The sequence below is a fragment of the Schistocerca cancellata genome, chromosome 4 (genome assembly GCF_023864275.1).
Source record: "Schistocerca cancellata isolate TAMUIC-IGC-003103 chromosome 4, iqSchCanc2.1, whole genome shotgun sequence".
In the NCBI taxonomy this organism is placed as follows: domain Eukaryota; kingdom Metazoa; phylum Arthropoda; class Insecta; order Orthoptera; family Acrididae; genus Schistocerca; species Schistocerca cancellata.
The window spans coordinates 593,704,158-593,721,281 of record NC_064629.1 but is presented as its reverse complement, the minus strand read 5'-3'; the positions used below and the strand labels follow the sequence as shown (position 1 = coordinate 593,721,281).

Genomic DNA, 17,124 nt, shown 5'->3' with positions numbered 1-17,124 from the left:
CATTAATTTAGCTGATGCTATTATTTATGAGGCTAAGAGTGTTGCAACATTTCTGCAGTTCCACAATAGAAAGAACAGATGAGGTAGATGTATTACGGTGTTTATGGCACTAAATAAGATTGAGGAAAACAAAAGATTATTACAGTATGAAATTCATGGAATCATTTGGAGAAAATTCATTTCAAGACTTCATAAGATTACTTACAGCATGTTTGAGATGAGATGAAATGAAGAAATAATTCTTTTTTTTAAGAGTAAGATTACTGAGTGAATGTTAATAGGATCTGACAGCAAAGAAAACAGTCAAAAAAAGTAAAAGGGCTCACAAATGTGTGTTCTTACAAAATATGAAAATTTGTTATAATTCAATTCAATGCAATGCAATGCAAATTTCGAATGTGTAGCAGTAACAGTGATGATTATTGTATATGCAAGTGCACATCTGCCAATACCTTTTTCACAATAAACATGGTTTTCCACATTTATTGTAGAGTGGAGCCAGTTTCAGTATATATTCATTGTAGAAAACTCTGTGATCGTAACCACTGGTGGAAATTCTTCAAATATTGTCACGGAAGAGTAATCCGGGAAGGAAATATCTGAAATGCACAAATGTCACACAGTGAAGGCTTTTACCACCAGCTGTTGTAGTTGCTGGTGAATCTTCTGGGTTGTATTGTTATAGTCCATGAAACTTTCTCATTTGTGACATTTCATTAAGAGCTGTCAACTTCTGCCATGCTCCCTTTTCACAGTGTGTCACTCTGACATCAATCTGGAAGACTTAGCAGAACCAGGAACACCTCTGAAGATGTTGAATACAGTTCTGGATCAAAAGTCAGGATCGAAAATGTTTCATGGACCACAACCATACAACCCAAACTATTCAGTGGCAACTAATGCATAAAGGACTAAAAATCTCTGGAAACCGTAGCATATCTGTAATACTGGGCAATTTTGTGCAGAATAATTGTAATTGTGGTCTTTTGGCCAGATACAATTGCTTATCAAACACCTTCAAAAGTACCTCCTGTCATAAGGTTGTCCCATAAATAATACAGATTTCATGGTTAATGTTTGTTGTCTTGTTATGTTCATTCATTAACAAACCAGTTGAAATTATCATTAGTTATAAATTATTATTCATGTCATATTGATAAACAATGGACACCTCTTTCTTACAGCACCAAAATAAGCTGAACCACTAACATCACATTCAGATAATCTTGTTTACGTCATCTGAGTTTGTTCTAAAAGCATGAAGAAATTTGAAAGTGACAATAATCCACAGTAAATATGGTGTTGTGAGGTAAAGAAAATCATTGGAGAAAGTACACAGACATAGTAAAGGAAGGGTAATTAAAATGTTTAACCATTTGTGACAAGTTAGAACAGTGTGATGTATCACGACACAAATTCTGGCACCTGCCTTGTGCAAGTAGTGCACTACCAACTGCACTGTCTCAGAATACCTGAGGGACAAACTCAGTTTCAGCTTGATATTAGTTCCTCTCTGCACCTTCCAAACTCTTCCTTGATGATGTGGGCTTAATCCTCATGCTCTTCCCCATTCCCACCCTCCCCCCTTCTCCCCTTTCCCAGGAGAAAGGAAGTACCCAATATTTCAGCTTTGTGTCAGGAATATTAATCAAATGACAACATTTTACTTTTTATCAGAGTATGTTCTGTGATGAACACTAGCACAGTACACAATGCACTGCCTATGAAAGGCAGTTGTAGCAATATGTTGTAGTATTGCTTAAGTCACAAACAACTGTAAAAGTAGATCATATGAACAGTAAGAAATGAGATGCTGGATGTTCCTTCTGCGATGCTGCAGAAAGACGTGGCAGGACTGTGGCCACTGTACATGGGTGATTGCAGTGGTGGCCTCAGGAATGTACGGTCACAAGACAACCAGGCTCCAGATGGCCACATGGTACTACTGAGAGGGAAGATCAGTGTGCTTGGCATATGGGTCTGGCGCATTGTGTAGCATCTGCAGTAGCGATTTGAGCAGCAGTTGGCACCACAGTGACATAAAAACTGTTACAATTTTGTTACTTAAAGGACAGCTCTGAGCCAGACACCCTGTAGCGTGCATTCCACTGACCCCAAAACACCACCACCTGCGACGTCAGTGGTGTCAATTGAGAGCTTACTGGAGGGCAGGGTGAAGGTCTGTTGTGTTTTCTAATGAAAGCTAGTTTTGCCTCTGTGCCAGTGATGACTGTGTGTTGGTTAGGTGGCGGCCAGTTGAGGACCTGCAACCCACCTACGCCTACACCTACACTTACATGGATACTCTGAAAATCACATTTAAGTGTTGGCAGAGGGTTCATTGAACCACCTTCACAATTCTCTATTATTTCAATCTCTTATAGTGTGCGGAAAGAATGAACACCTATATTGTTCCCTGTGAGCTCTGATTTCCCTTATTTTATCATGATCATTACTCCCTATGTAGGTCAGCATGAACAAAATATTTTCACAGGCAGAGGAGAAAGTTGGTGATTAAAATTTCATGAGCAGATTCCTCTGCAACAAAAAAGCCTTTGTTTTAGTGATGTCTGACGTGTGCATGCTAGATGCACTGGACCTACACTATTGGAGTAATAGTTTGGGTTGCACTTTATAAGAAATGGAAAGAACAGCACCCAGCCGGCAGCCAGAATCCTTGAAACTGAAAAACCAGAACAATATGGTATACAATAAGAAAGAGCAAAAGGAGGGTTACAGTAGACTATTCTGTTGTCTTTTCAGTACAGTGGTGCTACAGAAGAATGCTGAAGATTAGATGGTTAGTTCATGTAACTAATGAGAAGATACTGAATAGAAGTGGGGAGACAAGAAATTTTTGGCACAAATTGATTAAATGAAGACATCGGTTGATAGTACACATTTTGAGACATCATGGGATTAGCAATTTAGTATAGGAGGGAATTACAGGGATAAAAAGTGTAGAGGGAGATAGACGTGAGTACAGTAAGCAGGTTCAGAAGTATGTGGGTTGCAGCAGTTATTTGAAAATGAAGAGGCTTGCAAAGGATAGAGTTGCACAGAGAGCTGTACCAAACCAGTCTTTGGACTGAAGAAGATGACTATGACGACAGTAGTAACAGTGCTTTTTGAAAGACTTTCAGAGGGGAAGAAATCAACACTAGCTGGGATCACAAAACACAGAATTTAGAAAGAGAAGATACCACAGAACAACAAATAATCAGGAAGCTATTAGGCATGAAATACTACGGGAAGGTTGTTGTTGAACAAAAATTCAGGAGAATTGGTGGCTGTAAGAAAATAACTACTGGAGAAGATCAAAGAACATTGGGAAAATGGAAAACAAAAGAGAAGAAATAGAATTGTCAGGTGATGCTTGACCCTATTCTTGGGTGTGAAGAATTGACAAATTTAATTATTATAGTGCCAAGATAGTCAGAGAACAATGTTTAGGTTGTTGCAACAAGAACATTATAACTCATTCCTTCCCCTACTGTTGTTCCAAGTAGAACTAGTGCTCTTATACCAACATCCTTGATGTCAACTGGACAATAAACTTTAATCCTCATGGTGTTTTATATTTTTACGTAAAAGAACTTCTGAAGTTCCATCTCTTCTCTCCCAATCATCTTGGGCTAATCTTAACGAATAACTTAAGATGAAGCAGAAGACAAAATATTATTGTTTAATAGCTTCCTTCTCTCAAATGAATCAAAGTGGTTGTAGGATATATAGAAGAGTTCAAACCACCTACAATGGTATATGACTAAATAATGAACTGGAAGGAAGACAAGGGTTGTGGGAGGGTTAAGTGATGATGACCTGCCAGTTCAGCCATGTTACTTACACACTGGAAAGTATGGAGCTGCATAAAACGTGATTTCAGTATCTGCCGTCAAAGGAAGGATATTGACTGTAGTCGCCAATGACTATTGTTACAGAAATCTTCTTCTTATATATTTTCACTTAATATGCTTTGTGAGCTTGGTACATCTTATCCCCACAGGTGGAGTTAGTGAAGTACTTCATCTAGTCGGAAGCCAAAATTCTCCTGTGCTTGGAAAATATCTTTCTTATTTATTAAAAATTATATTTCCCTCTGATCATGATAATAGTCTTTATTTATTTTGATACAAATTGGTAACTGAAATAATTTTCTTCTTTCAGGGCCATATTAACCTTGGAAAGAAAGGTTATAATGTTCCTCGAAGTGGCACAGTACAAGTGACTCTGTTCAATCCCCTTGGAACAGTGGTGAAAATGTTTGTGGTGATGTATGATTTATGTGACATGCCTGCAAATTCACAAACATTCTTAAGGCAACGAACTTTGTATATGCCTGCCAATTTGGATGGCAAGCAGCCCTATGATGCTCAAAAGTGGCTACGGTATCTCATACATCTACGGTAAGTTAGTTTCTAGCAGTTGGTGTTACATCAAACCCTAGCTCACCAAATTTATAATACAAACAAAACATTACACCAGAATGAAACAGAATTTACTAAAATTTGGCATATTCCTGTATTCAAGTTACAGTAGAATATTAAAATAGTCTAACAAACGAAAAGTGTATTGTAGAAACCTTATCTTCTTGTAAAGTTACAAAAGCCTTGTAAAGTTACAAAAGCCTTGTAAAGTTACAAAAGCCTTGTAAAGTTACAAAAGCCTTGTAAAGTTACAAAAGCCTTGTAAAGTTACAAAAGCCTTGTAAAGTTGCAAAAGCCTTGTAAAGTTGCAAAAGCCTTGTAAAGTTGCAAAAGCCTTGTAAAGTTGCAAAAGCCTTGTAAAGTTGCAAAAGCCTTGTAAAGTTGCAAAAGCCTTGTAAAGTTGCAAAAGCCTTGTAAAGTTGCAAAAGCCTTGTAAAGTTGCAAAAGCCTTGTAAAGTTGCAAAAGCCTTGTAAAGTTGCAAAAGCCTTGTAAAGTTGCAAAAGCCTTGTAAAGTTGCAAAAGCCTTGTAAAGTTGCAAAAGCCTTGTAAAGTTGCAAAAGCCTTGTAAAGTTGCAAAAGCCTTGTAAAGTTGCAAAAGCCTTGTAAAGTTGCAAAAGCCTTGTAAAGTTGCAAAAGCCTTGGGAAGTAGTTCTGTGATAGTGTTTTCTGTTCGTTATGTTTTGTCCCACCCTGTATGACTCTACTAAATCTACAGTGGATGATGAAGAAAGTGTCTTCAGTCACATTGTGAAAGCTTTAAATGTACTTTCCAATGAAGTCAAATCTAATACAAGAATAAATGGTTATGTAATTAGATATATGTATGTGGCTTCTTTCCCTTTTTTTCTTTCAACAATATTCCATTTTGATTTCATATTACTGCAAATTTCTGACAAGCTGTGCAGACTCCTGAATCTTCTTTTACAGCTTCTCATTATATATTGCAATACCATTTAAAATATCAATGTTTGCTTGTTCTGGCTGTTTTTGTAGATTTTCCTTTTTTATTTTGAACATATTCTGATACCTATGGGCCTCAATGTTTCTTTGAGAACTTCATAGTGTTGAATTAATTTATTTGGTGATGTATTTAGGAAAACTGCTTTCAAAATTAATGGAAATTGTTACTGGTTCTCCAAATAGAAGTTGTACTGAGAATCATTCAGACACGTAACAAAAAAGGATAACAGCTTGACAGTTACCCTTCAGTGAACAGTGACTAAAAACATGGTGATTACGACTTAGGGCTTTCAAAATTTAAATTGAAATGAATAAAAATGTTGGCAACTATAAGCAGTAATTAGCATATTTAACTGTTACAAAAGAGCTATGGGCTTGTCCCTAATTACACTGCTAATTTTTGAAAGTTACATCCCTCTCCTACTGTATGTTGCTCAAGTAACTGCTTTATTCACATATAGTAACAGTGTTATTACAGATGTTCTTTTATTAGACAGGGTGTCCCAGGAGAAATGGACAATATGTAGGGATATGACAGGAATGATTAGATAAAATCTATACCTTAAAAGCTGTGAGCACTTGTCCAGTTAATGAGATGTGTCTTACAGTAGCAAAGATGAAAAGTGCACATAGTTTGTAAAGTATGCATTTTAGAGCCCATGTTTACTGGACATTTTTTTCTTCTTTTGGCCCACATCTCAAAATATCGAAGGCAAAGAGTTTGCAATGGAAAAGATTTGATTCACAGTATGTATGCTATGAGTTTTTGAGCCCATATTTACTAGTTTCTTTTGCTTCAAAGGCTCATTCTAGTCATATCCCTGAATTATGACCATTCCTCCTGAGAAACCTTGTATAGTTACTGTTACATAATGGTACGCCATAGTAGAGCAATCAGTGTTCATGCATAGAGCTGCTTCTCATTTCCTTAGATATTTTTTATTACAAGAAATATTTTGGAATCTCTTACACTGTAAATGAACCTTCTAAAATAGTACTAATTTGTGAAGTGAATAGAATAGAATAGTTTTATTGTCATTAGGCAATAGACAGTCATACATATAATACAATATAATTCATATTGCAATAGAACAATAGGTTTGTCATTACAGTGTAATATTACAATTGATGAAATCCTACAAAGTCATACTTATAACACAATATAATTCCTGTTTCAAAAGAGCAATAGCTTTGTTATTACAGTGTAATATTACAATTGACAAGGTCATACAAATAATACAATATAATTAATGTTGCAAAAGAACAATAGGTTTATTATTACATGGTTATATTACGATTGGTGAAATCTTACAAAGTCATACTTATATTACTACATAATTCCTGTTGCAAAAGAGTAATCAGTTTGTTATTACAGTATAATTTTACAATTGATAAAATCCTTTGTCGTAGAGTGGGTGGGCAACTAACCAGTCGCACATTGCTTGTTTGAATGGTTGCTCTGGTAAATCTTGAACACCTAGTGGAAGTTTATTAAATAATTTGTGCCCCATTAGTTCATAACTGTTCAGTGATTTTGAGTGTCTGTGGAATGGAGTATAAATACATCTATTTGTGCTAGTGTTGTAGCAATGTATATTTTCTCTGTGTTTAGCTTCTTTTTCATGTAGATTAAAACAGTGTGTGTGTGTGTGTGTGTGTGTGTGTGTGTGTGTGTGTGTGTGTGTGTGTGTGTGTTTTATATATATATATATATATATATATATATATATATATATATATATATAAATAATACACACACACACACACACACACACACACACACACACTACTGTCATAATTTTTTGCTCAGAAAACAATGGTTCACAGTGTGCCTTATATGATGAGCCTGTAATTACCCTAATATCTTTCTTCTGCAGCAGAAGGATGTCACGCACACAACTGGAGTTTCCCCATAAAATGATACCATATGTTGTTATGCTTTGGAGGAATGAGAGAGAGGATATTCTAACATAATTTTTAGATACAAAATCCACTAGTCACCTTAACAGATAGATTACCCTAGACAGTTACCACCAAGATACTTGACACGTCGACCCCAAGATAATTTGTCATCCAAATATACCCCTACAAACTTAACATAACTAGGATCATCAGGTGTTGGCTTGACTTTTAGACTAGATACTATCTGCTGAGTTTTATTTTCATTAAGCAAAAATCCATTTGCTTTAAACTCGTATGATGCTTGAGCAATTGTCTTTGTAACACAAGTTTTAAGGCTATTGAGGTCATTACTGCTGTTCAGAAAAGTTCTATCACCTGCATATAGTACAGTTTTTGATTTAATACATGACGGCAGGTTGTTAATCATTATTAGGAACAGGAAAGGGTCCAGTACAGATCCCTGTGGGACACCTACCTTAACTAGTTCTACACGGGATAGTTCTTTGCCAACACAGACAGCTTGCTTACGGTTCTGTAAAAATGATCTTAATAAGTTAAGGCTATTACCTCTAACACCATAGAAGTCCAATTTTTCAAGTAGTAGTGTATGTTCTACACAGTAAAAGGCTTTGCTTAGGTCACAAAAAGTGACTTGAGCAAAGTCTTTATCCTCAAATACTTGATGGATGTATTTTACAACAGTATCTATCGCATCAGTTGTTGACATGTTTTTCCTAAAACCATATTGAGATCCACTAATAATTACTATATTATCAAAGTAATCAGATAATTGTTTGTAAATTGTGCATTCCAGAACTTTAGAAAAAGATGGGACTATGGAAATTGGCCGGTAACTTGTGGCAGAGTCTTTATCCCCTTTTTATAAACTGGAACTACCCTAGACAGTTTAAGCTCATCAGGAAAATATCCTTCAGCTAGACATTTGCTTATACAATGTGTAAAGGGGTACACTATACTGCCTACGACTTTCTTCAGTATGTTACAGGATAAGTCATATATGTCTACACTGTCTGATGATTTTTAATCATTTCACGATTCTTAATACAAAATCTGGTGAGACCTCGGAAAATGAAGATACTTGTATTTGTTGATGATCTACAACTATTTTTTGACGGTAACTGTGATGAGCTGATTTCAGGTTTAGCAATACTAATTCCTACTTCTTCAACTGATTTAACAAAATAATCATAGAATTTTTGGGCAGAGATATTAATTGTAACATTTCTTTCATCTTTAGTGACACTATTTATTAGCTTCCAATCAGCTTTGCACTTGTTGGTGGATTTCTCAATACTTCTGAGACTGTGAGCTTTTTTGGCTTCTATGATCGCTTTTTATATTCATTCCTACATGTAACATAGGCTAGTTTAGCTTGATTAGTCTTCAGTCTACAATAAACATTTTGCAACAACATTATTTGGTTTTTCAGAGTGGTCAGCTGTTCTGTATACCATGTATTTTGTCTTTTTGGAACTTTAGTTTTCAGGACTCAATCAGTTAGGCCTACTTTGAATTTCTTTGTTGGAATTCAGTCATTAGTGTGCCAAAAATGCTTTGAAAAACCTATAAAATAGTACATATTGCTGGCAAATCATTACTTAAAGTATAGAGTGTGTCTCCATAACACTGGCCAAACCAGTCTGTGTCAGCAAGGGAATTAAAAAATCTACGAATTTTTTCATCTGCGACAGGTCTGGTGATAAAAATTTTTGGGACAGGCTTAGTTATGCTAGTCTATCAGGAAGGAACCTACATGTATAATTTAAGCTTACAGAACTATGATCAGAAAATGCAAACTCTGGCACGACACGATTCGTCTGTTGTTTTAAAATTCACAAAAATATTGTCAAGACATGCTTGTTCTCTTGTGGGCCTATTATTGACACAGCGTAAGTTGGATTGTCTTAGTAGATTTTGAAGTTCAGTGACACTAAGTTTGTGTGTTGTTACATCAAAATCTGAATTCAGATCACCACCGATTACAATATCATAATTTATCCATCTAGTTTCACCAAGTACATGTAAGAGCTGGTCCAGTTTATCTAGAAATACACTGATGATGCCCTTAGTTGATCTGTACAGGAATATTACCAATAACTTAAAACTGTCTAAAACTATACCAGCAGCTTTGAAGTTCAGTTCATCACACGGAAAATCTAGATCCAATGTACTGACTGAAAATCTAAGTGACTTGTTAACATAGATTGCTACACCACCTCTTAAATGCAATTTTCTGCAGTAGCTATTCGCTGTATTATAACTATCAAATTTAACAAATGTTAGGTCACTCTCAGTAGCCCAGTGTTCACTCAAACACAAAATATCAAACCCTTTTTCTATTCCAAGATTATTGACAAGAAGTTCCTTATCCCTCACTTCTTGAATGTTAAGATAGCATATTTTAAGATCAAACCTGTCTTTCCTCACAGATGTATCATTATGGTGAGGAGCCATTAACTCTCATGCACTATTTACCTTATGGGCTTCTTCTCCTTGCTACCTTTGACTATAAAATTGTTTACAGGGAGAGGAGAAACTGTTTTTCGCTTACCCACAACACTTGACACTGCTACTGCTTGTTGAACTCTCTTCCCTTCTTCATGTTAATGTCTTGATCTCAATGACTGGGTTCCCCTTGTGAGTAGTTCAGATGTTGCTGCAGAATGGATACCTGTACCACTTGATGGAGCAATAGTTTTTGTAGCTGAGTATGCTACCACCCTTGCTGTTTCTGTTTTTTTCTGTTCCTTGCTGTGTTGTTCCATCTGTTGTAGCTGTTAATACGCCTGCTTCTCTCCCAACACGTTCTTCTGTAATCAATGTTTCTTAAAGTTGTGTTACTGCAGCAGCTGGAGTAGTTGGTAGGCAAGATACATTGCAGCTCTCCTTCACCAGCGACAATGGGATTGGATAACATTTCTTACTTCTAGGAGAAACACTTTCCACTAATGCCATGATCTTCTGGCTGAGTAGCGATTTTCCCCATTTATTTAAATGCATTCCATGTGTAGTAAAGTGCTTTCTCTCCAGGTCATAAATATTAAGGAAAAATGCATTTGAAGTGGCCTTGCAGATCTTTTTCTACATTCTGTTTGCTTTTTGGATCTCTCTGTTCACACAAGAAGAGTCAGTAAGATCATACCTGTGTGTTATGCCTACCACAATCACGTTTTGATTCACTAATGTACATAGCGCATTTCTTAAAACACTGCCACTATTAGTTCATTCTTATACACATCATTTGCCCCACCCATTATTACTATAGATTCACTTTGCGACATGCAGTTATAGTTTCTTTTAAAACTTCTATCAGACCTGCTCCAGGTTTCACAACACTTGCAACAGAGAGATCTTGCTGGAGGCAAAGAATACCCGCAACTCCAAAACTGTAGGCCTACTAAAGTTTATTTTCATCATTTTATTTGCATTGTCGCAGCAGTTACATTTTTTCTGACATTTTGCGTTTACTTCCCGCCAATTCAGATAAATAATCTTGGTGTGAGTTGCCGGACTCGTCATTATTAACTTCACAATCTGTAATGAGACACTGAAATCCGTTTCTTAACAGAACTTTAAAATTGTTTGAAGCAGATTTAGGTTTTGCACACTTCTTTGGTTCAGTGTGCTCCTGAAATTGTCAGAGTTCTCTAAGTGCTGGATTAGATAGGCTTTTAAAAATATTTTACAACAACTGAACATGTTATCTTGTTGCTTTCAGTTCATTCTGCAGTGTTTCTAATACTATAAGTTCACAATTTGCGCGGTGCATTTCAGTTGCGGCCAAACATCTGTTAAACTTTGTTCCACAAGCACACGAAAGGTTTTCTTGATTTATTTTCACGAAGCAATGTGAGTGATACCATTTGTGCATCACTGAGCATGTCTAATCCCACTTTACACAATTTTGTCATGTAATATGTACCTTATAGATGCTAAATACTCACAATTTATGGAGCGATTTACTACCACATCTATACTCGTTGCCATCTTAACTAACATATATGGATATAAAGGTAACATACATGGATATAAAGGATGTGTAAACTGTAATCTTACGTGATGGCTATTTCAGCTGTTTTGGTGGGTGGATGGTAGATAATACTTTCCAGATCCTGAATTAACTCTTTGAATGGAAACCTCAAATTATTAATAGATAGTGCTATAGCCTTAAACAGGAAATTTTTCACATTTGAATGTTTAGACCTTATTTCAGTAGTTAACAGATATTGAGAAAATTAATGGAAAAGCATCCACACTAGTTATCCAAGATTTTATATCGGTATGTTGAATGGAAACTTCTATAAATAAACTTTTAATATATTAAAGAATTGACTGATGAGAGTAATTAACTTCTCAAGGTTGTGGTCCAGTCAATAGAATTTTTTAAAAGAAATCATATTTGTTGTTGACTGCAGAAATTTCTACAGTCAATGATTAACATGACGATCTGTAAAAAAATAATAATAAAATGCAGTTTTTTTAATGAGTAAATAATGGAAGACAGGTTGAGTTAAAATAAGATAGAAAGGCAGTGGTGTGCTCATTATTGACACTTCGTATTGAGATAGAAATGCCAAAAAAAAATTTTTTTTTTTTCAAGTTACCTTTCCCTTATGCATCTTGTGGGTTTCTGTTGTATCCTTGGCTCATTAGGTCACCTTCTCTTCTTCCTTTACTCAGGTTCTTTAAATCAGAGCATACACTACTGGCCATTAAAATTGCTACACCAAGAAGAAATGCAGATGATAAACGGGTATTCACTGGACAAATATATTATACTAGAACTGACATGTGATTACATTTTCACGCAATTTGGGTGCATAGATCCTGAGAAATCAGTACCCAGAACAACCACCTCTGGCCATAATAAGGGCCTTGATATGCCTGGCCAATGAGTCAAACAGAGCTTGGATGGTGTGTACAGGTACAGCTGCCCATGCAACTTCAACATGATACCACAGTTCATAAAGAGTAGTGACTGGCATATTGTGACGAGCCAGCTGCTCGGCCTCCATTGACCAGACGTTTTCAATTGATGAGAGATCTGGAGAATGTGCTGGCCAGGACAGCAGTCGAACATTTTCTGTAGCCAGAAAGGCCCGTACAGGACCTGCAACATGCGGTCGTGCATTATCCTCCTGAAATTTAGGGTTTCGTAGGGATCGAATGAAGGGTAGAGCCACGGGTCGTAACACATCTGAAATTTAACATCCACTGTTCAAAGTGCCGTCAATGCGAACAAGAGGTGACAGCGACGTGAAACCAATGGCACCCCATACCATCACTCCGGGTGATAGGCCAGTATGGCGATGACGAATACACGCTTCCAATATGCGTTCACCTCGATGTCACCAAACATGGATGCAACCATCATGATGCTGTAAACAGAACATGGATTCATCCAAAAAAATGACGTTTTGCCATTCGTGCACCCAAGTTTGTCGTTGAGTACACCATCGCAGGCGCTCCTGTCTGTGATGCAGCATCAAGGGTAACTGCAGCCATGGTCTCCGAGCTGATAGTCCATGCTGCGGCAAACATTGTGGAACTGTTCGTGTAGATGGTTGTTGCCTTGCAAACGTCTCCATCTTTTAACTCAGGGATCGAGACGTAGCTGCACAATCCGTTACAGCCATGCAGATAAGATGCCTGTCATCTCGACTACTAGTGATAAGAGGCCGTTGGGATCCAGCATGGCATTCCATATTACCCTCATGAACCCACCGATTCCATATTCTGCTAACAGTCATTGGATCTCGACCAACACGAGCAGCGATGTCGCGATACGATAAACTGCAATCGCGATAGGCTATAATCTGACCTTTATCAAAGTCGGAAACGTGATGGTATGCATTTCTCCTCCTCACACGAGGCATCACAACAAAGTTTCACCAGGCGATGCCGATCAACTGCTGTTTGTGTATGAGAAATCAGTTGGAAACTTTCCTCATGTCAGCACGTTGTAGGTGCGCCACCGGCGCCAACCTTGTGTGAATGCTCTATAAAAGCTAATCATTTGCGTATCACAGCATCTTCTTCCTGTCAGTTAAATTTTGTGTCTATAGCACATCATCTTCATGGTGTAGCAATTTTAATGGCCAGTAGTGTATTAGGTTAGGCTTTACCATGACAGTTAATGATATTGAATGAGACAGGAATGCTCTTAAAGCCTTTTTAAGAGACACTCTCCACTCCTCCTGTTCTGATCATGTAAGTGTAGAAAAGTTGTGGAATGATTTCAGAGAGATAGTATTGACGGCAGTTGAGAGAGAGATGCCACATAAATTAATAAGTGATGGTACTAATGCCCCATGGTACACAAAACGGGTCTGATTGCTGTTGCAGAAGCAACGAAAAGAACATGCCAAATTTAAAAGAACGCAAAATCCCCAAGATTGGCAAAGTCTTGCAGAAGTTCGAAAGATGGTGCATACTTCCATGTGAGATGCTTATAATAATTTCCACAACAAAATTCTGTCTCTTAATCTGGCAGAACACCCAAAGAGATTCGGGTCATACATAAAGCACACTAATGGCAATACGCAATCAATACCTTCACTGCGTGATAACAACGGTGAAGTCACTGATGACAGTGCCACTGAAGCAGAGTTATTAAACACAGTTTTCCAAAACTCCTTCACCAAAGAAGACAAAGTAAATATTCCAGAATTCCAATGAAGAATAACTGCCAAGATGAGAAACAAAGTAATAGATATCCTTGGTGTAGCAAAGCAGCTTAAATCACTTAATAAAGGCAAACCTCCAGTCCAGATTGTATACCAGTCAGGTTCCTTTCAGAGTATGCTGATAAAATAGCTCCGTATTTAGCAATTATATACAACCACCTGCTCACAGAAAGATCTGCACCTAAAGACTGAAAAATTGCTCAAGACGCACCAATACCCAGAAAGGAAAATGGAGTACTCCACTGAATTACAGGCCCATATCACTAACATCAATTTGCAGTAGGGTTTTGGATGATACACTGTGTTCGAACATTATGAAATACCTCAAAGAAAACAGTTTACTGACACATAGTCAGCATGGATTCAGAAAATATTGGTCATGCGGAACACAACTAGCTCTTTATACTCGTGTCGTAATGAGTGCTATTGACAGGTGATGTCGAATGGATTCCATATTTTTAGATTTCCAGAAGGCTTTCAACACCGTTCCTCACAAGTGTCTTCTAACCAAACTGCATTCCTGTGAAATATTGCCTCAGTTGTCCAACTGGATTCGTGATTTCCTGTCAGAGAGGTCACAGTTCGTAGCGATTGACGTTAACGTCATCGAGTAAAACAGAAGTAATATCTGGCATTCCCCAAGGAAATATTACAGGCCCTCTATTGTTTCTGATCTATATCAATGACATAAGAGACAATCTGAGTAGATCTATTAGATTGTTTGCAGATGATGCTGTCATTTACCATCTTGTAAAGTCATCAGATGACCAAAATGAATTAGATATGATATCTGTGTGGTGTGAAAAGTGGCAATTGACTCTGAATAAAGAAAAGTGTGAAGTTGTTCACATGGGTACTAAAAGAAATCTGCTAAATTTTGATTACGCAATAAGTCGCACAAACCTGAAGGCTGTAAATTCAACTAAATACTTAGGGATCACAGTTGCAAATAACCTAAATTGGAACAATCACATGGATAATGTTGTGGGTAGAGCAAACCAAAGACTGTGATTTATTGGCAGAACACTTAAAAGGTGCAAAAGGTCTATTAAAGAGACTGCTTGCACCATGCTTGTCTGATCAATTCTGGAGTATTGCTGTGCGGTGTGGGATCCGCATCAGGTGGGACTGATGGTTGACATCAAAAAAGTTCAAAGAAGGGCAGCTTGTTTAGTATTATCAAGAAATTGGGGAGAAAGTGCCACAGACATGATACATGAATTGGAGTGGCAATCATTAAAACAAAGGCTTTTTCATTGAGAGAGGATCTTCTCATGAAATTTCAATCACCAGTTTTCTACTCCAATTGTGAAAATATTCTTTTGGCACCCACCCACCCACATACATAGGGAGAAATGATCATCATGATTAAATAAGAAAGAACAGGGCTAGAACAGAAAAATTTGAGTGCTCGTTTTTCCCACACGCCGTTAGAAAGTGGAACGGTACAGACAGCTTTAAGGTTGTTCATTGAATCCTCTGCCAGGTTCTCTTTATTGTGAATAGCAGAGTAATCATGTAGATGTACTGTTATGTTACTGAATATAAACACACAGTTGCAGATAACAGTAAACTTGTTGTTTCATTCTGTTACTCAGATACATCATCTCCATAATTAATTTTTCTGTTTCCTGAAAGAGGAGCATATGATATGTTAACAGTGGTTTTCTTAGCCCTGCAATACTTTGTGCCTTCTATGTTTTATGTATATTTTGCCATGTAGACTTGAATATTAATTATTAAAAGCAACTATTATAGTGAATCTTATTCATGTTTCAGTTTCTCCAGTTCAAAATCGGGTAGAATCTACTTACATACTGATATTCGTATGATAATTTTCCGCAAGGCAGACATGGATACAGCTACAGCTCATGGACTTGAAATGTCATATGAACTACGTTCATTTACACATGGCCCAACGAATCCTAAATTCTCACCTAGGCAGTAAATTTTAAATACAAATTTAGAGTAAGTGGAATGTAGTGTAATTAAATGGTAAAATTTTGATTTTCTGTGTATTGTGCCACAGTACTTACTGCTTTGAAGGTATGACATTATTTTTTTTGGATAAAAAATATAACTTGTGAATAGTTAAGGCTCCTAAATATTCAAGGCAGGCTCAGTACTTCTTTAAAACAAGGTAACTGGCTAAAGGAAATGTGTATACTGCACTTCTGTGTAAAAGATCTCATTTGTTTCAAAAATGCTATTGTTATTTTTTTAAAAATTAAAAGGACATTGTTTGTGCCAGTATTTGTACTATTGGCTAGACATTGTATTAAGTATTGTGTAGTTTTAGGCATTTACCTTGTTACAGCAGTGCATATAAATACTTACAATAGTAATTGTTGGCACTGTTTATCACCTAATCTTTAAATACCTCAATTTCTGACTATTTTCTGAATGTTTCATAGTTTGTTTCAAAAACTGTCAAATACTTCAATCTTGTCCATAACTTCAGATAGACTATGTGTGTGTGTGTGTGTGTGTGTGTGTGTGTGTGTGTGTGTGTGTGTGTAGTGAGAGTGAGAGATATTATCCATTCATGAATGGTAATGACAAGTATACCTGTATTCTGTTCTGCACTGAGTCGTATCATTTTAGTCAATTAAATCTAAAATCTGCCATTAAAGAGAGCTAGTAAATGTACATAAAAATATACATATATGTATACCTATCTATCTATCTATCTATCTGTCTGTCTATCTATATAAATATATATGTATAAAAAATTAAAAACTGAAATAACATATTTTATACTTCATTTGATGCAGCTATATTGTATGAGATTTGTTCTTTATTTATACAGAATATACTATTAGTTCAGAAATGACTCTTACTTTTTTCTTTACCCATCCTATAAAATTTCACGAGGTTAATGTGGGGTGTCTTTGCAATAAGATATCGAGAACAACTATTGGTTGGTATTGACTCGTGAATCTGTGAGCACTGCAAAATGAATATATTAGCTGAAATCTAGACCGTAAGTTATCTGGGATGTGAGCACTATATTGGCACCCCCCCCCCCCCCCCAGATGCTGCTAAAGATAGGTCAAGTAGTATTCAAAAATTTATTGGAGTATTAATTTTGTTTTAGGATTTACACAAAAACACACATAATAGAATC

The 17,124-nt window shown here is 36.6% G+C and overlaps 1 protein-coding gene across 2 annotated transcripts in view; it reads left to right on the top strand.

Annotated features, from left to right (window-relative positions):
• Positions 1–16,781, top strand: part of LOC126185198 (protein FAM214A) — a 240,625-nt gene extending 223,844 nt beyond the window's left edge. For both annotated transcript variants that reach the window (XM_049928074.1, XM_049928075.1), the window contains exons 15-16: positions 4,168–4,406; positions 15,777–16,781. In XM_049928074.1, the coding sequence (XP_049784031.1) occupies positions 4,168–4,406; positions 15,777–15,945 (408 nt within the window). In that variant the 3' untranslated portion in view covers positions 15,946–16,781. The remainder of the gene's footprint in view (positions 1–4,167; positions 4,407–15,776) is intronic.
• The last annotated feature ends 343 nt before the right edge of the window (positions 16,782–17,124 follow it).